This window comes from Sycon ciliatum, chromosome 2, assembly GCF_964019385.1.
Source record: "Sycon ciliatum chromosome 2, ocSycCili1.1, whole genome shotgun sequence".
Classification (NCBI taxonomy): domain Eukaryota; kingdom Metazoa; phylum Porifera; class Calcarea; order Leucosolenida; family Sycettidae; genus Sycon; species Sycon ciliatum.
The window spans coordinates 22,580,447-22,600,696 of NC_088644.1; the positions used below are offsets into that span (position 1 = coordinate 22,580,447).

Sequence of the window (20,250 nt, forward strand, 5' to 3'; positions counted from 1 at the left end):
CAGAAACAGCGTACATTCGGGTAAGAATATGTGTGTTCAAAAGTGAAGAAAGAGAAAGTGATACTAGGCATTGGCGGATAATGCTCGACAAGTTGGCAGATTCTGCTCGAAAAGCAGTGAAATTGGCAGAACCATACAAACCTTATGGCGGGCAATTCCTCGAATTCTGCTCCATTTCTTTATCCACATACCAAACATGCATGAAACTTACCAGAAAAGTACCGAATTCTGCCAATTTTTCTGCCGGCATTATCCACAAAGGCCTAAGTCATACCATTTCAATTTCCATTGCAGCTGTATTCAGAAAACCAAAGTGACAACAGTGTCTTTTCGTCACTTCAGAAAAAAGGACATTCTAGTATTCCCGCCCAAGTGGGCATTGCTGCTGTCACACGTACTCTGAGCTGGCAGATATTTGCCCCAGAGCCAGCATCACTGCTGCATGCATACACTGTGCCACCATCCCCCCCCCCCCCCACACACACACACACACATACCGACAAAACAAACATCCACACGCACGCACGATGATAGAACATTGTATTCAGATTGTTTCCGTAATCAGAGCACTCAACTCAACTTTTCAATAACTTCAGAAGGGGAAGGGGAGACACAATAATAACGTTACATTGTATAACAAAGCCGAGAAGAACAAACAGCATTCAGTAATGCGTGTCTGTTGGAGCGTACAAGGTACAGCGTGGTTAGTACTGGTAGCACTGTACGCAGTCTTCAATAATGCTGTTTACAAGAACCGGTAAGCCCAGATAATAAGTAGCGTTTGTCGTGCGCGCGCACACACACGCCCACACACACACACACGCACCCACACACCTGTGTGTTAGCAGCAGCAGCAGCGGCAGCACACCTGTGCAAGATGTGCAAACATAATAGCACACCTAGGCAATAACACCAGGCAACGGCACAAGCCAACAGCCAACACAAGAATAGCGTGGGTTTCATCAACTTTCATGGCGGCAAGATTGCCCCTAATGTTACATGTTGTGTACTACGGGTATAGACCCGCACAACAACAACAAAAACAACATCCCATATCCATATTCGGAAGATACGAGATCTAAGCATTCATCCGATAAAAATAGAATTCTCTTTCTACTATAATTCTAAATTCACGGCAAGACGAAAGCAGCATGCACTAGAGGAGGCAAGTCAATAAAGATGGACAAGCAGGTTTGACAAGTCCGGCCATTTCAGGCATCTAAAAAAGAGAATAGTGAGAGGGAGTAAAAGCAAGATATAGTGTCAAGACATAAAACAATGCTGTTGAGAGTAGTGGTCGGTAGATGATTGAAATATTCAGTTTGTAGCCTTGTCAGTACAGTTCAAGTTATAGGCAGTATCATTGCGCGAGTCGAAGGGAGGAAAGGGAGGAGGGTGATTCAAGCGACACACCGCTATGATTCCTTCTTCATCTTGGGAGGTGTCTCAATGTCATTCGGCGATAGGGAAGTGGCACGCTTGAGGGCTTCAAGACCACGCTCCACTGCAGGCCCACCGTACTTGGCCGACGCGGGCGGGAGGGAAAGCGGAGTGGTTGTCTTGACAACACTGCCTTGCCTCACCGGCAGCATGGCCAGTTTCGTCTTGGCTGCTGCTGGTGGTGGCGGTGGTGCTGCCGTGACGCTCACACCGCCACCACCTTCAGAAAACGTCGTGTGCGTCTTGGGTACGGTGGGTACAGTGCGCTGCTCCGAGCTGCGTGTTACCGTGGAGATGGAGGGCGTGCGTTGGTACGGCTGTCGAGGAGATTTGGCAATAGTCTTGCCTTCCGACAGGCCCAGAGCCTACAGTGAAGAAACGTGACCAAAGAAGCACATGCAATTGGCAATGCGCCTGCCTGAACTCAGGACGCAACGATGCCGAGATACGGGTATTTGTTTACGGCTCCTGGCAATGAAGGGCAGCACTAGAAAAGACGAATATACGATGAGCTCACGATGTCCTATGGTATGCAAGTACAGGACTCCCGCACTGATCACCTGAACCAGGGTGGGCATGTCGATTGCAGTTTTCAGCGCCATCCAATGCCATCCACCGTTCACATCCACCTCACATGCCTGCTACATGATAGATGGGGAGTAGAACACCTCTACCGGCCTTACTTGTAGCAAATTGCATGTGTATTGTGGTATCATCACAGGCAGCCATCATCAAGAGATCAAGATAATCTGGTCAGTGATATGCAGTGCCAACATGTCAACCAAATCGTATGCAGTGACTAGAAATGCTTCATTGCAATGTCCTTTGTAAACACAATTTTCTGCCAGCTCCAAGCTGATGGCATACATAGGTTCTAGTGTGGTACATGTACAGTCGAATGTCACTTATCCGGTCGCCAGTTATCCGAGCACGTCGGTTATCCGACAAGCCCGGGAGTGGTAATTTTATGACTCTCCACAGTAAAATCCTAAAAATAAATAAAAATAAACTTTTGTTTTTGTATATTATACGGTGTAATATGCATTTACTTGAAGTAGATGTGGTCAAGTATGCTAACGTGTATGTGTACATGGAATATGCATGAATATATTCGGTTTTGTGTACATAAATCAGTGAAATCCAGCCATATATGCACATAAAAAATGATATCAGTTATCCAACATATTCAGTTATCCAACATGCCTGATTCCCGAAGTGGTCGGATAAGTGACATTCGACCGTACATGGCCAGACTGGTATCTTACTAAGGTGCAACGAGTGCTGGATTAGGAGTGTATGGAGAGAGAGAGAGAGAGAGGGTGCTGCTAAACATCTGATTCACTGCTCAGTGAGGTGCACTAGTGGGTCGTGGACGTGAAGTCATAATAAATCCAACATGCCAAACGGCAGCTCTCTTTTTCAGAAAGCGTGCTGACCCCGACCGGGTCAGTGGACTGTAGTGCCTACTCAGGGAGTGCTGTCTCTAGTGCACCCCCCCCCCCCCCTTAGCACGTGCCATCACTGACAGGAGTGGCGTCGCCATGGAAATCCTCGTTGCACGTACACATCACAGTAGCTACTTACCTTTATTTCGTCAGCCATGTTACGCAACACCCGGGAGTACGCTAGACTGTCTGGGATCTCACAGCGGTGGAAGTAGATTTTCTACAATATAAATGAAGAAGACACAGGAGAGGGAGGGAGGGAGAGAGAGATAGAGAGTGAGAGAGAGAGAGAAAAGACAGAGGGAGAGACGCACATGCACATACCCACACACACATACACGCACACACAAAGAAAGAGGGTAGGCACAATGGATTTTATCATAGTCTGGCCTTGACAAACCAAACCAGCTCTGTGAGAACACCAACAACGAACATGCATACATTCACACAGCCATATACACACAGCAAGTACTCCAAACAGCAAGCTGAACTACAAAGTACATGTATACGGTTCAATACATACATCTGGCTGGGTCCAGCTCCTCATGCCACGATGCAGCGCGGCAAGACCATTCTGAATGTAGTGTGGAACATCTCGTCCGGCCTTACGATACTCTATCAATGCACAGACAACAGTTGAACACATGCGTGTAACAGCACACGGAATCAAGTTGTAAACGAGAAAGTCTACTGAGTGGTAAACGGAAAAAATTTGAAGAAAAATTTGAAGAAGAGTCCAAACCATCCATTGCATCGCTAAAAATGGACTGCTTTGATATGTGTGGTGCATGCATCATTTTCTCAGACCCACCTAGTACCTCCAGGGATTACTTTAATTTCACAAATTTTGGTACTTTCGGTGCGTCTGTTTCATACCTAAAATTTCAATGAACCGAACAAACACTAACACACATAAACCAATAGGAAACTTCTTTTCTTCACCTAAAATTTCTGTTCACCTAACCTGGCCTTTTGCCCTCATACCGAAAGTATTGAGCACCTAAAATTTCTGAAATTAGTACACGGTTACGCAGCCAAAAATTTCTTTCATAAAATTGCCTGTTTCAAATTTGCACTTGGGCACAAATTCTGCATCAACCTAACTATATCCACGAGAGCACAGCAGTAACGTTTTACTGCACGATCACCAGTATTCCACCTCTTAAGTTGAAGTCTACCGATGACCTGTGCGCTGAGCGGCCTACACTCGACTGCACAAAAAGGTCTACGAATACCTCACTCAATTGCACAAAGGTCTAGTTCACTCCGGTGCACAAATGTCTATTAATTGCACGTCAACAAAATACCCTTTTCATTGAAAATTTACTGAAATTTACGACGCAGTGGCAGAAATCTCGCAGATTCACCGCACACACCAATGACAATAGGACATGGAGAGACGGGGGGGGGGGGGGGGGGGGAGGAGAAGAGGAGTAGACAACAGTACTAGATAGGCGTGTCAGCCCTCACCTTCCGCTTGTTTCGTAATGTGGACAGCTGCATACCAGTTGAGCATCTCAAAATGAGGGAACAGATGACGGTCCTGGACTTTGAGACGCATTTCTAGCTGATTAATTCTGAAAAAGGACCAGCAAATAATAATAGAAATAATCGTGAACAAGCGTTTCGGAGGCAGCAACTTTAATATGGCAATCAAGAGTACTAACTCTGTGGTAACCATGCTTTATGACAGTAGTAACAAACATGCGAGAGCAAAGGGAATGTGAAATTCACATTTTGCAATCTCATCAATCAGCTCAGCCACAGCAATGACATGTTGGATCAAGCCGAGGGGAGGATTTACTACAAAGAAACTCGGACAAGACGAACAGTCGGATGAGACAAGCTATTTTCAGGTCCCAGTGACCAGGAGCACCTTTCACATCCACTGCAAAGCTCCTTGGCAACCCATTGGCAAGTTGTTGTAGACTTCACTGCTCTCCCCCCCCCCGGTGTATGTGCATGTGCCTCCTTGTCGGCGGGTGAGGAACTGGGTACATCCTAGACCAGCATGCAAACCACCAATTGTGTGTTCGTGAAGGCGCATCCATAGACAATAGATAGCAGAACATGCCAAAGGGAGTTTAGGACAACATTCCCCCAATGGTAAAGAACACACTTCAAGCACAGGATAAGTAGTGCATTGGAGGCCATGCTGCTGCTGGTGGTGGTGGTGGTGTGCGTGTGTTTGGATGCAGAGCAGCCCAGACTCACTCAAGCTGCAACGGTATTGAGAAGGAGTGGATAAAATTCCCGCCAAACACCAGCGAATCAACGGGAGTCAAGACAGCGTGAATCCAACCTGAACAAACAAACAAACAACAACAACAACAACAACAACAACACTGGTTATCGTGAGAATAAAGATTTGAAACAATGAACGAGACAAAAATCCCAAGTTAGTGTGTGTGTGTGTGTGTGTGTGTGGGGGTGTTCAAGACCCCAACCAAGCCAGCCCTCTCCCCCCCCCCCCCCTCCTTGCCTCTTGATCTTGAACATATCTCCTTGAATTACTGCCATGATTGAATCTTGCGGCAATCTCATCAATCAGCTCAGCCACAGCAATGACATGTTGGATCAAGCCGAGGGGAGGATTTACTACAAAGAAACTCGGACAAGACGAACACTCAGATGAGACAAGCTACATACAACATCAACAAAGAATTGATCAACAAGAGCCTCCCGCCACGCTGGCGGTTTCAGAGGCAGCTATTGCTGTTTAGTATTTCGTTTTAGAACTTTATTATTCATATGCATTTGTGCAGGCGTTGTGGCTGCATTCCTCACTCTAATTATCATGAAAAAACTTTCGTCTGATTTTTTTCCAGGTCCCAGTGACCAGGAGCACCTTTCACATCCACTGCAAAGCTGCTTGGCGTCCCATTGGCAAGTTGCTGTAGACTTCACTGCTCCTCCCCCCACCCCGGTGTATGTGTATGTGCATGTGCCTCCTTGTCGGCGGGTGAGGAACTGGGTACATCCTAGAACAGCACGCAAACCACCAATTGTGTGTTCGTGAAGGCGCATCCATAGACAATAGATAGCAGAACATGCCGTAGCTGACATGGATGCCGTTCAAATCCTCTACCGGGTATGTGGACCTGCCAAACACCTCCACGGCAATGCAAAAGGTAAGAAGCAATGGCCCAAGTGATGAAACATCCGTCAATTGTCACAATGAAAACAAAAGCAATCCCCCCCCCCCGAGAGGATGGCAACTAACTTACCGGACGGGATCAGTAGCGTTGCTCCAGGCTTCACACGGCATTCATAGCAGTGATCGACCAGGTCGCCTAGGAAGTTTTCACTCTGTGCGTCCTCTTCGTGCCACTGGGCATACTGTTCCAGGTTCTCAGGGGTAGGCCGGATCAGATAAAACACCTTCTCTCCCTGTGTTGGCCACGCGCAGTAAAGAATACAGCAGAGTATAACGGCGTCACGCTACATGGCTGAGTACAAACTTATAAAGGTGAGAGAGATAAATAGGTCCAGGCAGAATCCCCCCCCCCCACCCACTGGGTCCATAGGCTCACAGTGTATACTCGACTTTGGTGAACCTCATGCTGTTGTCCGCACTGTTCTGTCACCGTATGGCCTGATAATATGATGTTATACTGTTGTGCTATGGCGGTAGATACACGTACAGTGCTCATATTATCCTGCATGTTCGCTTTGCCGTAATGTCGTAGATGGGGGGGGGGGGGGGGGGGGGGAGAAGGCAGTTACATGCATGTACTTTGATTGCGCATGGGGTGAACAACAATAAGCATACAACAACAGCACACACATTTCACACAACAGCACACACATTTCACACAACAGCACACACATTTCACACAACAGCACACACATTTCACACAACAGCACACACATGTCACACAACAGCACACACACATTTCACACAACAGCACACACACATTTCACACAACAGCACACACACATTTCACACAACAGCACACACACATTTCACACAACAGCACACACACATTTCACACAACTGCACACACATTTCACACAACAGCACACACATTTCACACTGAAACCACCAGAAAAGTGAAGAGGGCAGCAATCCAACTCACCTTCAAAACATGATACCAGACGGATGAGCCACCAAAGTCAACGTGGAAGTCTGTGTACGAATTCTGGGTGCTCATCAGGCAGTACTTTTGTACCTTGGGACGGCTGGGTTTCTTTCCAGTTCTAACACAGCAGTGCAAGACAAGAACACCAAGGCAAGATCAACTAAGGGCCCGTATGGGTAGCCGAGGTGCCGGCAGATGGCAAAAGAGACCATCCAGAAGCAGAAGATGTGCACTGTACTGCCATTGCATGACATCACCACACAGTGGTGCATGACATCACCACATAGTCACATACAGTGATAGAACAGCGTGAATGACATCATGAGGTTGCTCACATCACGCAGGAAAGCAAACAACACCCGCCCGCCCGATAAACTGTCTCTTGAGCTGTACATGCACTCCCATCTATTGGGTAAGAACAACCCAAGCAGCCAATAATTGTGCCTGCACCTTGGTTGAGCACTGCACTCTGCACCTGCTTGATGATCAGGCGGTGGGATAAGAGGCGTGGCTAGTGCTCTGCTATGACTGCAGCCACATGCACTCACAACACAGCTAGGGCACGGGTAACACACACAGCTAACATACACACTGCCTATAGTGAGTTGAACACTGCATACAGTCCATTTCAAAACTATAGACGCGTAGGGTTTTTGAAATATTTCAAAAATTTGGCTGGACCTTTTTGAGAATAGTTTTCGGAATATTGCTCAGGATCGCTCCACAATCACTCCCATATAGTTTCTAAACGATTGGATAACAGACGCCCAATTTGGAAAAAATTATGCACAAAGTGATCACAGATTTTATGTGGTATAGATGCTGGCATAACGGTTTTTGCCTAGGTACGCGTCTATAGTTTTGAAATGGACTGTAGCTCATAGACACCCTCTCTGCATCATAGTACATCATACATCAGGACCAAGCAGAACGGCCTAGTGAAAGGGCGACATGCCTATCGAGCGTGTTCCAGGAAGTGTAAAACGAAACAACAGATCACCAGCAACAATAAGCAGAGACTGGTACCCACTGGGGGCCAGCTAGGCTTACCCATCTTCATTGGGAGAAGAGTTGACCTGCTCTGGTTCTTGGCAGTGCTCAGGCCAGCATGTCTGCACCCAGTCTATCTGTTGCACAACACTGGGTGGCTCTACAAACTCTGATAGTCTGCCGGCGGCAAAAGAAAACACCAAGACACACAAAATCGTGTGAACGAGTGAACGCACAAAGCACAGTACGCAATTTCGCAAATGCTAAAAATTAAACTGGCGCTCATGTCAAACAACAAAGCAGCAACGGTTCAGTTCCAGAATGTTTTCTTGTCACATTTATCAATGGAATTCAGTTTAATTTTGTTCATAGCTAATTTACGGTTATTATCTCCACGTCGACTATTCACGAATTAATATTTGCTAACTTTTGTGAGAAGAACACAACGCAAATATTCACCATCATGAAATCAAACTTCAACAGTGGGTGTATGTGTGTGTGTGGCCACAGTGTTCTGCGAAAATCTGCCATCGTGAACTCGCCAGTTTTGAGAAATCGCGAAAATTTAGTGACGTGAATATTGGGCGGTTTACAGTACACTGCGTATGAGACAGTAATGATCAAGACAGGGCATAAGTAGCAGCAGCAGCATCACCACATGACATACTGTGTGTCGCTGAACTCCAGGCTGATAACATTGAGAGTGCGCTCGCGCTTCTCTGGCGCCGTGTTGAAGTAGTCGCACCAGTCCGGCATGGACATCTTGAAATCCTCCTGTACGCACACCAGCCAAAAACAAAAGCAACCATGCATCATGGCACTATGCCCACGCAGAAAGAAGGCAAGGAAAAGCCATCTCTAAGTACCAGTAAGTGGCAGTAATATGGCCCAATATCTGAGAAAATCGACCTTCGGGGCTGTTTTGGTGAAATTGATTTTTTTGTTGCAAATTGATGTCTAGCCTTTGTAGAGTATTGTCACTTCGTTTCACGGCCATCAGACCAATATTGACCATGTAGAAATGCATTTTACAGTCAGGAGTCATGTTAAAATGAATTGTTCTTTTTTTTACAATTTTGAAAGATCAGTGTGTTTGGAGCCACCAAAAATTGTTTCCGTGTGATATCAATAGCCAACTAATATAGTAAAGTGTTTTGACTGTTCAGGTACTTCATTTCCAGCATTCCGTGACTTTATTGAGGTTGTGTAGTTTCAACAGCAGCAATAGCAGCATTAGAAGGAGAGGTGATTTATCTGTTCTCCTGGTGATGGACATGCTTGACAGGATAGTCTGCAACAGGTTTTGATGGAACACCATGATACATGTAACAGCATTCACATACTTATTGTGAAGGAGTCAAACAGAGCAAATGCGTCCAGATTCGCCTTGTCACACTTTGTGGAGACTGACCATTTCCAAACATCAGTAACACAGCCTGACAAGCGTTTCACACCACCAACTCAAAAGTAACAGAATGTTACTAGTACTCGAGATTGCCCAGCCTCACGTGCTCCGTGATGGTCTGATTCGCCATTATTGGCTCGAGTATCGAGCTTGCCATCCAAAACATTTTAGGATCATCGTCGCAAAGAAAACTCGCATCATTTCGTGCTGTTTTAGCAGGTCTGGCGTGACACTCAGGAAACAGTTCTGCCACCCGCGCAAGGGCGTTCTGCCACCCGCGCAAGGGCGGCCAGCGACCTTGCACGCGGCGTACCCTCAGGAATCCACCTGGTTGTCCTTGCCTGGAGCTGTAGCAGCTATCGCTGAGGCAGACTGTGGTTGGCCTTGATCATACTCATCCAGGCCAAGTCCTCATCATCGTCGCCCCCGACAGGTAAGTACCGCGTGTCACTTGCGATCCATTCGACTGACATGCGCTCTCAGAACTAGAAGCGCTGTCGCCGCTTGACAGGATATCCACAAAGAACGATGCATCACCGTCCATGGGATCGCGGCTGCTGTGCTCCGTGAGCCCAATAACCAACTGACTCAAGAATCGCCTTCCATTTCCTTCCGCCATTGTCATCTCTGCACTTTGCTTCGACAGATTCGATTTTTTTGCGAACAAATTTGTTTTTAGTGTTTTCTCAAAAAAAACGCGTAGCCCCGAAGGTCAAAAGTCTCAGATATCGGGCCATATAACATTTCTGTGGCTTATGGGCATGGTTGCAATGAGTTCAAGCTCGGGATGATCCTCGTACGTCATTGATAGTAAAATATCCAGCTGACCTAAGGGCAAGATGAGGCAGAGGCAGTCAAGGTATTCATTTGCTGGTGAGCAGGTATGTGAAGGCGCTTTCCACTATGTCTACTATGTTGGCATTAAAGGGGAAGTTCACCCTAAATGAAAACTTCACAACTTATAGCGAAAAATGCACTGATTCCAATGGTGAAGGTCCCCAGGTTGATCGGAGCAGCCGTTCTGGAGTTATACCTGCTTGAAGTTTGCACTACATTTGGTGATATCACGATGACGTCATTAACTGGCCCAGACCAGGCCGGATTTATGACGTCAGAGAGATAGACTTTGTATGGGAGTAGGTGGGGAAATTTCAGTATTTTGGCTCTCCATTGCCCCAAAGAAGTTAGATCTTTTTCAAACTTTGGTATGGGACATATGGCACCCTACCGTTATCCCAACTGGAAAAAAACCTAGTATTAAATTCAATGTTGCAGAGAAACAAGAAAGAAATTGGTTTTTCCCCATCTACTCCCATACAAAGTCTATCTCTGACGTCATAAATCCGGCCTGGTCTGGGCCAGTTAAAGGGGCACTCCGGGAATATTTTCGGTGGTGTGCTTGGGAATGTTGACCAAACATCGTTCTTCATCACCAGAAAATTCAAAAAACTAAGATCTTCAAATGCAGAGAATTTGAATACTAATCACACGTGACGTCATCAAAACCATCAAAAGAGGAGACAAACTTGGCCCTCCCTGGCTTCATAATCATATATCGACTTTTTGGGTCTAGTTTTCGCGATTCCCCATTCCTTGGGGGCCATATAAGGCCCCCATGAAGAGAACACACCACCGAAAATATTCCCGGAGTGCCCCTTTAATGATGTCAGCAAATTTAGTGCAAACTTCAAACATGCATAACTCGGGAACGGCTGCTCCGATCGACCTGCGACTTTTACCATTGGAATCAGTGCATTTTTCGCTACAGGTTGTAAAGCTTTCATTTTAGGGTGAACTTCCCCTTTAAACAACTGGGAAATATAGTGAAGAATTGGAAAATGTGGGGTCTTGAACTAAGGGAGAATGGCAACAAGTGAAAGAAACCACACAATGCACTGTCATTGCAGTATTCTGCAGTTGAGATTGTTGTCACTGTCCTGAAAGTTTTTGCTGACCATCATGGAATACCGCAGCCAGCTTCAGTCCGTAGCTGAGCGGGCACAGCATTGGTCTACTTGGCAATGCCCAGCACCATACACCCATACATAAGCAGTATGCCTCATCATGAGTGGGATCTGGCATCCAAGCTGTGTAGGATTAATTCCGGAACATTTGGGTTGGTAAAAATTAAAAATGCCTCATCTGACGGCTCATTTACGACCGCGCTCAAATAGAAGATGTGGCAGTACCGGTGGTAGATGCTGCAAGTTAAAAGCAGTCTACTCCTACGCTACACTGCATTTGCCCTACCTGGCGGTTCACGTCAATGACATCCACTTGACGAGTCGATTCTGACAACAGAAAGGCACACCACATACACCAGCAAATGTAAAGAGTACAGTTTATTTCAACACAACGGACTCGTGGGCCTGCACAGAGGTATAGTGCAGACTCCCTGGCCCTGCTATCTTCAGTTGAGGCGATAACAAACTCTTCCAAAAGCCATAAAAAAAAACCTCAAACATCATAGCACATGCAACATCATAAACAAAGATCAGGGAACTTCCGGGCAGAGTGGAAGACATGTGGCTATCAACCGGTTCAAGTGTTCATGATAACCTGACAACATTGCCTGATGATCACCCATAAATATTAAACTACCTAGCTGAAACACGTTGGCTTAACTCACCAACATGCCTGGCAACGTCAGTTACTGCAAAGTCCGATGGAGGCACAAACAATCCTAGACCTTTCTTCTCCTTCACCATTATCGGGTGCTCAAAACCTTGCTTCTCAAGTTTGGCAACTGTGACGTCGGCACCCCTCATGTACTTCACTATGCCATCGGCACTGATGAGCACATGGAACAAGAAAGCAGGAGAAGAAAGAAATGCATGTGATGAACAGCGACAACATGGCCAGAGGTGCAACAGCATTGGTAATAGCAAGAGTACCGTGGAAGTCCGTAAATAAGTACGTACTTACTTAAAAGTTATTGTGAAAAGAAGAAGGACAAAATGTTACGAGTTATGACTAACTGTCCTCCAACGTAACCAGATCTTATACAGTCAGCGAGTGCGACAAAATGGCACAAAACTGACAAGGAGTACTGAGACATTCTTCTTTTCACAATTATTTAATTGGCTCACCATCCGAGTTACATTTTACTTAAGTTACTTTCGAATTTAGTGGCCACACCCGTATTAACTTTCGGGCGGGCACTGACTTTCGGGCACGACCTAACTTTCGGACCTGACTTGTGTGTAGAGGAGACGTCATTTTCATTTAGATTTACATGCTACACGGCACGCTGCATGTGCGCACCGTACCGGTCGCACCGTACCGCTACATATTTCGGGCAGTATCGGTACGTTTATCGGACTCGACTTGACTTCAACAGACAGAGTCAAAAGAATGAAGGGGGTGTTTATTGCGGGCATGTACTTATTTACGGACGTTTACGGTACACAAACAAGAGGGTGTAGTCCCGCGTCCGGCGCGTACATGGTATGGTCCAATGCGGAATTTTTTTGTTGACGTCACCTTTTTCAGAGCCTATGGCGCATATCTTTTGAAATAATAGTTCACACACTACATTCGTAGCGCGCGCTTTCAACAACCGTCACTTTTGCTCGCGTGCAAAGTACAACCGTGACTGACTGATTCGTGAGCACAAGGGCCCCGGCCAAGTTCAAAAATCAGTTGCACGCGTGCGTCCAAGTTTATTGTATACGAGTAAGAGAGGGTACGGTTATTCTGCGCCATGAATGATACAATGAACCATTGGGTTTGCATAGGAATACTACGCGATGGGGCAGCCACGCCGCCTTAGAAAATTACCCGGCCCCGGTACCAGAAGGAAACGCTACCCGACACAGACCTACTAGGTATGTACGGTCGTGGACGTGGAAATCCGGTCGAATGACTCGGGGGCCGCAGCCCTCAGTGCTTACAGAAGGTTGCATGCAGTGCACGTGTTGATCGTATGCGTACTCACGGCTGCACGGCCAGCGCCCTGGGGCCGCTTGACCTCCGACCGGATTTCCATGTCCACGACAGTATGATGCCACCGGCACGACAACGCTGATTTCCTGATTTATTCGGATCTTTGACCGGTCCTTGTGGAAAACCCAGTCTGACTGGGGGGTGGTCTCAGTGCGCACCGTGATATATGCAAAGGGTTAACGTGTCCAGTCACTGCTAGAGGATGTGCTACCTGTGTAGGGGTACTGCGTCCCCACTGCCAATGCCCAGTCCAGTCACTGCTGGAGGATGTGTTACTCATGTAGGGGTGCTGCGTCCACTGCCAATTCCCAGTCCAGTCACTCCTGGAGGATGTGTTACTCATGTAGGGGTGCTGCGTCCCCACTGCCAATGCCCAGTCCAGTCACTCTTGGAGGATGTGTTACTCATGTAGGGGTACTGCGTCCACTGCCAATGCCCAGTCCAGTCACTCTTGGAGGATGTGTTACTCATGTAGGGGTACTGCGTCCCCACTGCCAATGCCCAGTCCAGTCACTCCTGGAGGATGTGTTACTCAAGTAGGGGTACTGCGTCCCCACTGCCAATTCCCAGTCCAGTCACTCCTGGAGGATGTGTTACTCATGTAGGGGTACTGCGTCCCCACTGCCAATGCCCAGTCCAGTCACTCTTGGAGGATGTGCTGCCCATGTAGGGGTACTGTGACGTAGACTAGGCACTGGTAGCGGGGACACAGTGGTAAAGAGAAACAGTCACACCAGCAGTCTTTCAAACTGCAGAAAACACGTACTGTTGTACTGCTGTCAATATGCAGCCATGAATGAACAACAGTGGTGATACCTGTTCGAGAACTCACCTCTCAAACGGACGCTTCTTGAGCCATTTAACGAACGCAACAGTGCCCGCCTGGACAGCCTACACACATGCACGGACACATGCACGGAAACATGCACACACACACCATTGGACGCCCATCGCCGGAGGCGATGATAGCGATGCTACAGCAGAAGCCATAGCAACTTGTGCTGGGATTGCACCATTCAACAGCTTGCAAGGCTGCAGAATTGGCCGCCACTATTCAGCCTGGTCTACACCACACAGCTATGAAGTGGCTTTTTCTGGCCAGTGAATCCCTACACACACACACACACACACACACACACACACACACACACACACACACACACACACACACACACACACACACACACACACACACACACACACACACACACACACACACACACACACACACACACACACACACACACACACACACACACACACACACACACACACACACACACACACACACACACACACACACACACACACACACACACACACACACACACACACACACACACACACACACACACACACACACACACACACACACACACACACACACACACACACACACACACACACACACACACACACACACACACACACACACACACACACACACACACACACACACACACACACACACACACACTGATGCACACACTGATGCACACACTGATGCACACACTGATGCACACACTGATGCACACACTGATGCACACACTGATGCACACACTGATGCACACACTGATGCACACACTGATGCACACACTGATGCACACACTGATGCACACACTGATGCACACACTGATGCACACACTGATGCACACACTGATGCACACACTGATGCACACACTGATGCACACACTGATGCACACACTGATGCACACACTGATGCACACACTGATGCACACACTGATGCACACACTGATGCACACACTGATGCACACACTGATGCACACACTGATGCACACACTGATGCACACACTGATGCACACACTGATGCACACACACACACTGATGCACACACACACACTGATGCACACACACACACTGATGCACACACACACACTGATGCACACACACACACTGATGCACACACACACACTGATGCACACACTGATGCACACACTGATGCACACACTGATGCACACACTGATGCACACACTGATGCACACACTGATGCACACACTGATGCACACACTGATGCACACACTGATGCACACACTGATGCACACACTGATGCACACACTGATGCACACACTGATGCACACACTGATGCACACACTGATGCACACACTGATGCACACACTGATGCACACACTGATGCACACACTGATGCACACACTGATGCACACACTGATGCACACACACACACACTGATGCACACACACACTGATGCACACACACACACACACACACACACACACACACACACACACACACACACACACACACACACACACACACACACACACACACACACACACACACACACACACACACACACACACACACACACACACACACACACACACACACACACACACACACACACACACACACACACACACACACACACACACACACACACACACACACACACACACACACACACACACACACACACACACACACACACACACACACACACACACACACACACACACACACACACACACACACACACACACACACACACACACACACACACACACACACACACACACACACACACACACACACACACACACACACACACACACACACACACACACACACACACACACACACACACACACACACACACACACACTGATGCACACACACACAAACATTCCAATACCGCAGACATAACTACTCGCAACACTTACTCCAGATATTGTATACAGTTTACCAGCAAAGTATAAACGAAACGCAACACGCAATATAAAATACCCATGCAAATATGGTCGATGGCAAAACACTCTAGCATCAGCAGCAGCATCAGCAGCAGCATCAGCAGCAGTGGCAAGGGTACGGAGTTACCAGTACCTTGTTCTCAGCACCATCCTCCGAAAAGGCATGCCTGTGATTGTTGCGTCTGGGCTTATCTGCACAGGACAAATACAGAGAGAAAAAACAGGAACAGATCATCGTGAGAATGTGCTTTCCATGTCCCGTCACAGGTCCTGGAAGACGCACATAACGTTGCAGAACGTTGGCAATGGGATGCCGTGTACTTGCTATGTTTGCGTGCCCTTACAGCACACAGGCAGCCACCGATTCTCAAAGAACTGTGGACAAGCTGCAGTGGGATATTCATGTTGGGCGAGTTTTTCTTCTTCCAAGGATGGTTCAGTTGTGAGAACCTTTTTTCCTGAATACATGTATACCACTCAATACCAGTTACCAGTGATCTGGGTCAGGTGTGGTTTAGCTTGCTTGTTTCTGCCATGTGACATTCTCAGATGCTTACTCCGTTTTCTGGGGCGTGGGAGGTCTTACGATTGCACAGCCATCCCAACAAGCAACACTAAGATACATTATTGGTTCGCTGTACAGAAGATCAAGAGTGGCAACCGTGCACCGGGAGTTACATTGGCTGCATGCAGGGTGGGCACTGATTTCAGGTCATCGAATCGAAAGGGCATCGTACTTCTTTACACTACGTGTGCTTATGTGTTGCATTGGGGCAACGCCAGTCGATAACCAGCTGATGGCCAGTCAACAGGGCTGGCTTTACCACCGGACCCAACAAGCCCACCTCTGTCTCTGTCTCTGTATCTCTCTCTCTACTTCAATTCAACCTGGGTTCAAGCCGAGTGTACTGCAGTAAAATGGTGGTGATGGGGCTATATAGCAACAAGGCACATACCATGGTCTCTGTGAAGGTGACAGTAAAATGATATTCAGACGGAATTTTTTTCTAATCCGTATATTTTCAATCCCGTAAGGGGCCTTCCGTAAATACCGATATTTATTTAGAAACGAAAACTAGTCCTTTCTCTTCAACCCCCCTCCCTGAGAAACGAACACATACACATGGTACATAGTATCGATATTTTTGGTCTTTTTTCTGGACATGCTCACGCATGCCAAATGTACATCGATATTTTTTGAGAAACGAACAGGCGCTAAACCCCCTCCCCCCTAAACGACTAGTTTTCGTTTCTAAATAAATATCTATATTTACGGATGGCCCCTAAGTATAAAAGAGGAAAGAATCATCGCTCATTGCCTCGCCGCTTGATGACAGGTGCATGATTGGTGGAAATTGCTCCTCATACAAGTACTTCTTTGCCTGCGTAGCCGAGATCTGGCCCAAGAGGGACCCTATCAATCATTGCTGGGCCATCAGTCTGCAGTGCAAACAAAGTGCTACGCTGTGTGAAGCTTGGCATAAATGCCTGCATGTCTGGTCACACTTTGAATGAAAAGGAACCCAATCACCGGTGTACCGCTGAGTAGAGTGACTCGAAACAACAAATTAATTCAGGGTGGCCAAATAGGGCTTGAAAGTGATGACGTCAAAAACGGCCAGGGAGTAGTAAGTTGACATCAAATTTCTATTTTGGATCCACTAAGGTGTGACTTTGCTATTAGGGAGGTTTCGCTCTACGGAATTACGTATGAAAATAACGTATGAACTGCACGGAATTTTCATACGTAAAAATCAGAGCTGTTGGGTTTCGCTCTACGTGATTTCTCCATGACTGCTAAACATGCGTTGTTGCTTTGGAGACGCGTTGGCTGCATGCGCCCACCGCATGCACCATGAACCGAAACCGCGTTTTCCATTATATTTTGCACGTGGTGTACGGTGTGTGTACCTTGTGTTTCGCGCGGCTTGAATGTTGCCATGGACAAATGCGGAAAATATTTCAAAAAGTCCTACGGAGGATCCAACGTAGGAAAGAGCTTTCCTACGGAAATCCGTAGAGAGATTTACGTATGAAAGTTGCCCTCGCTCCCCGGCGCGTACGACATACGGATTTTCATACGTAATTACGTAGAGCGAAACCTCCCTATTGCCTCAGTATGTGGGTGCATAGCAACCCACTCATGCCGTATGCATGTGTGACTTTTACTTCGCCACCAGGTGTCACCCTGCCCCTATTAGCCAAATCAGTCAGTTTCACTGGCTACATCACTTTGCTGTGAGTAAGACCGCTTGAAATGTGCTTGGATCCATACAAAAACTGGATCCAAGTGGATCCAGTTTTTGAATTTTTGAAATTGTTGCTATGCTGTGACGTAGACCTTTCAAGCCCTATTGTGTTTAAAGGGGAAGATAAGGCAAAAATTAAAATTTCACCAGTTGTAGTCTTCGGGGTGCTGAGTCGAATGGTCGTGGTCCGAGGAAGCTGAGACACTCCCTTCCTACTTGAATCCCAATCGAACTCGCGCACTTCCACCGAAACTGGGTGACTGCGCCCTACTAGATGGGGATTTGTATGCAAAATGTCACTAAAAGCGCCATTTCGTTCTTATAAAAGCACGGATGACCGCGATTGGCCCATATGTTGTAGTCTTTTGGACGCTGAGTCGATTGGTTTTGGTCCGAAAAGGCTGCAATGCAGCGTTCCTCCTTTATTCCCAATCGAACATGGTTGAACAAGCGGTCACGTGCTCCTGCGTACACCAGTCACCTGGTCACTGTGCCTGCAGGGTACAACTTACTAGCCTGTTTGACCTTTTTTGGGTGCAGTCCTGTCACTCGAGTTGAACCTTGGTGTGAAAGTTGTCGCCTGCTGGCGTGGTGACCAGGTGATTTGGGCACCCAGGAGCACGTGACCGCTTGTTCAACCATGTTCGATTGGGAATAAAGGAGGAACGCTGCATCGCAGCCTTTTCGGACCAAAACCAGTCGACTCAGCGTCCAAAAGAGTACAACATATGGGCCAATCGCGGTCATCCGTGCTTTTATAAGAACGAAATGGCGCTTTTAGTGACATGTTTCATACAAATCCCCATCTAGTAGGGCGCAGTCACCCAGTTTCGGTGGAAGTGCGCGAGTTCGATTGGGATTCAAGTAGGTAGGGAGCGTCTCAGCTTCATCGGACCACGACCATTCGACTCAGCACCCCGAAGACTACAACTGGTGAAATTTTAATTTTTGCCTTAACTTCCCCTTTAAATTTTCCTGTTGAACCATACTCCATAGTACTGTACTAGTATACACAGCACTGCACATAGAACACATCATGCATATTAGTATTAGCCATGCATCGCTCCACTACCGACAGATCATCAGATCAAGCTCAGGCAGCGAAGGTTGCACCTGCAGCAGTACAATGTACGCACGTAGATCTACGTCACTTGTACATGTGGCCCTTGTGGGTGGATCAGCGGTACTGTACAGTAGTTGTGAAAAAATAATGATGAAAAAGAAAATTGTAGAACTCACAGACAGTCGATCCATGGGCTTTGGTGCAGCTTGGGCAGTGAAACTTGTCAATATCATCGCCTTCGGTCTCCGAAATGGACACACAGCTGTTAGGCACGATCGGAAAACATCAGGTTTGAAGGCGCGAACAAATTTGGCTTCAGATTATACAGAGACGAAAATTTGAACGCCTAGATCACTGCTTACTCACCTTCCATGGAACCAATCCTCGCAAACGTCACACTCTATCATAAACACGCCCTCTCGATATTTCTTCCGACAGATGCAGTAGAGCGCCTCATTGTCCTGATTAGCTGCTTTTTTCGCCATCCTCTGGAAAGAAACCTGCACCTTTTCAAATTATTCGTCTGATTTTCGTTGGCGTACAACATCAATGCAAAGGGGGTAAACTCCACAAAGAGAACAAGAAACGCGAGACTGCTACGAGAAGTGAAGATGAACAAAGCAAGTCTTCCGAATACGAGGGACAGGGCGAGGATGATCTCTGCTGAAAGACTTTAGGAGCCCTGCCTAAACCTGACTTGGCGAGCACCTATTCTCTCCGTTCAGACCGCAGCTGCCTTTTGTTACTTGGATTTGGAAGCTGGAAGGTTGAAAGATTTGAAAATTCTAGAATGACGTAGTACACAAAATCATAATCAGTCAATCAGACTCAGAGCATGCCTGTATAATACTCGAACTCGTGCAGCTATGACAGTATGAGTATGACAAAAATTACTTTGATTTTCA

At 47.1% G+C, this 20,250-nt stretch overlaps 1 protein-coding gene across 2 annotated transcripts; it reads right to left on the minus strand.

Annotated features, from left to right (window-relative positions):
- Positions 1-523: 523 nt before the first annotated feature.
- On the minus strand, positions 524-20,091 carry LOC135809251 (lysine-specific demethylase 7A-like). Of its 2 annotated transcripts, XR_010552181.1 has the most exons (16): positions 19,712-20,091; positions 19,522-19,607; positions 16,167-16,225; positions 14,140-14,198; positions 11,992-12,152; positions 11,613-11,653; positions 8,625-8,731; positions 8,018-8,134; positions 6,965-7,085; positions 6,113-6,275; positions 5,100-5,187; positions 4,356-4,462; positions 3,409-3,500; positions 3,025-3,105; positions 869-1,805; positions 524-834 (listed from the first exon to the last, which is right to left on the minus strand). XR_010552181.1 is itself a non-coding variant. In XM_065322551.1 (15 exons), exons 1-15 carry the CDS (start codon positions 19,828-19,830, stop codon positions 1,416-1,418), a joined length of 1,791 nt encoding a protein of 596 aa, XP_065178623.1. In that variant the 5' UTR covers positions 19,831-20,091; the 3' UTR covers positions 524-1,415. The 2 variants fall into 2 exon arrangements, 1 of the variants encoding a protein (XP_065178623.1); XM_065322551.1 differs by having other exon boundaries at positions 524-1,805.
- Positions 20,092-20,250: the final 159 nt, after the last annotated feature.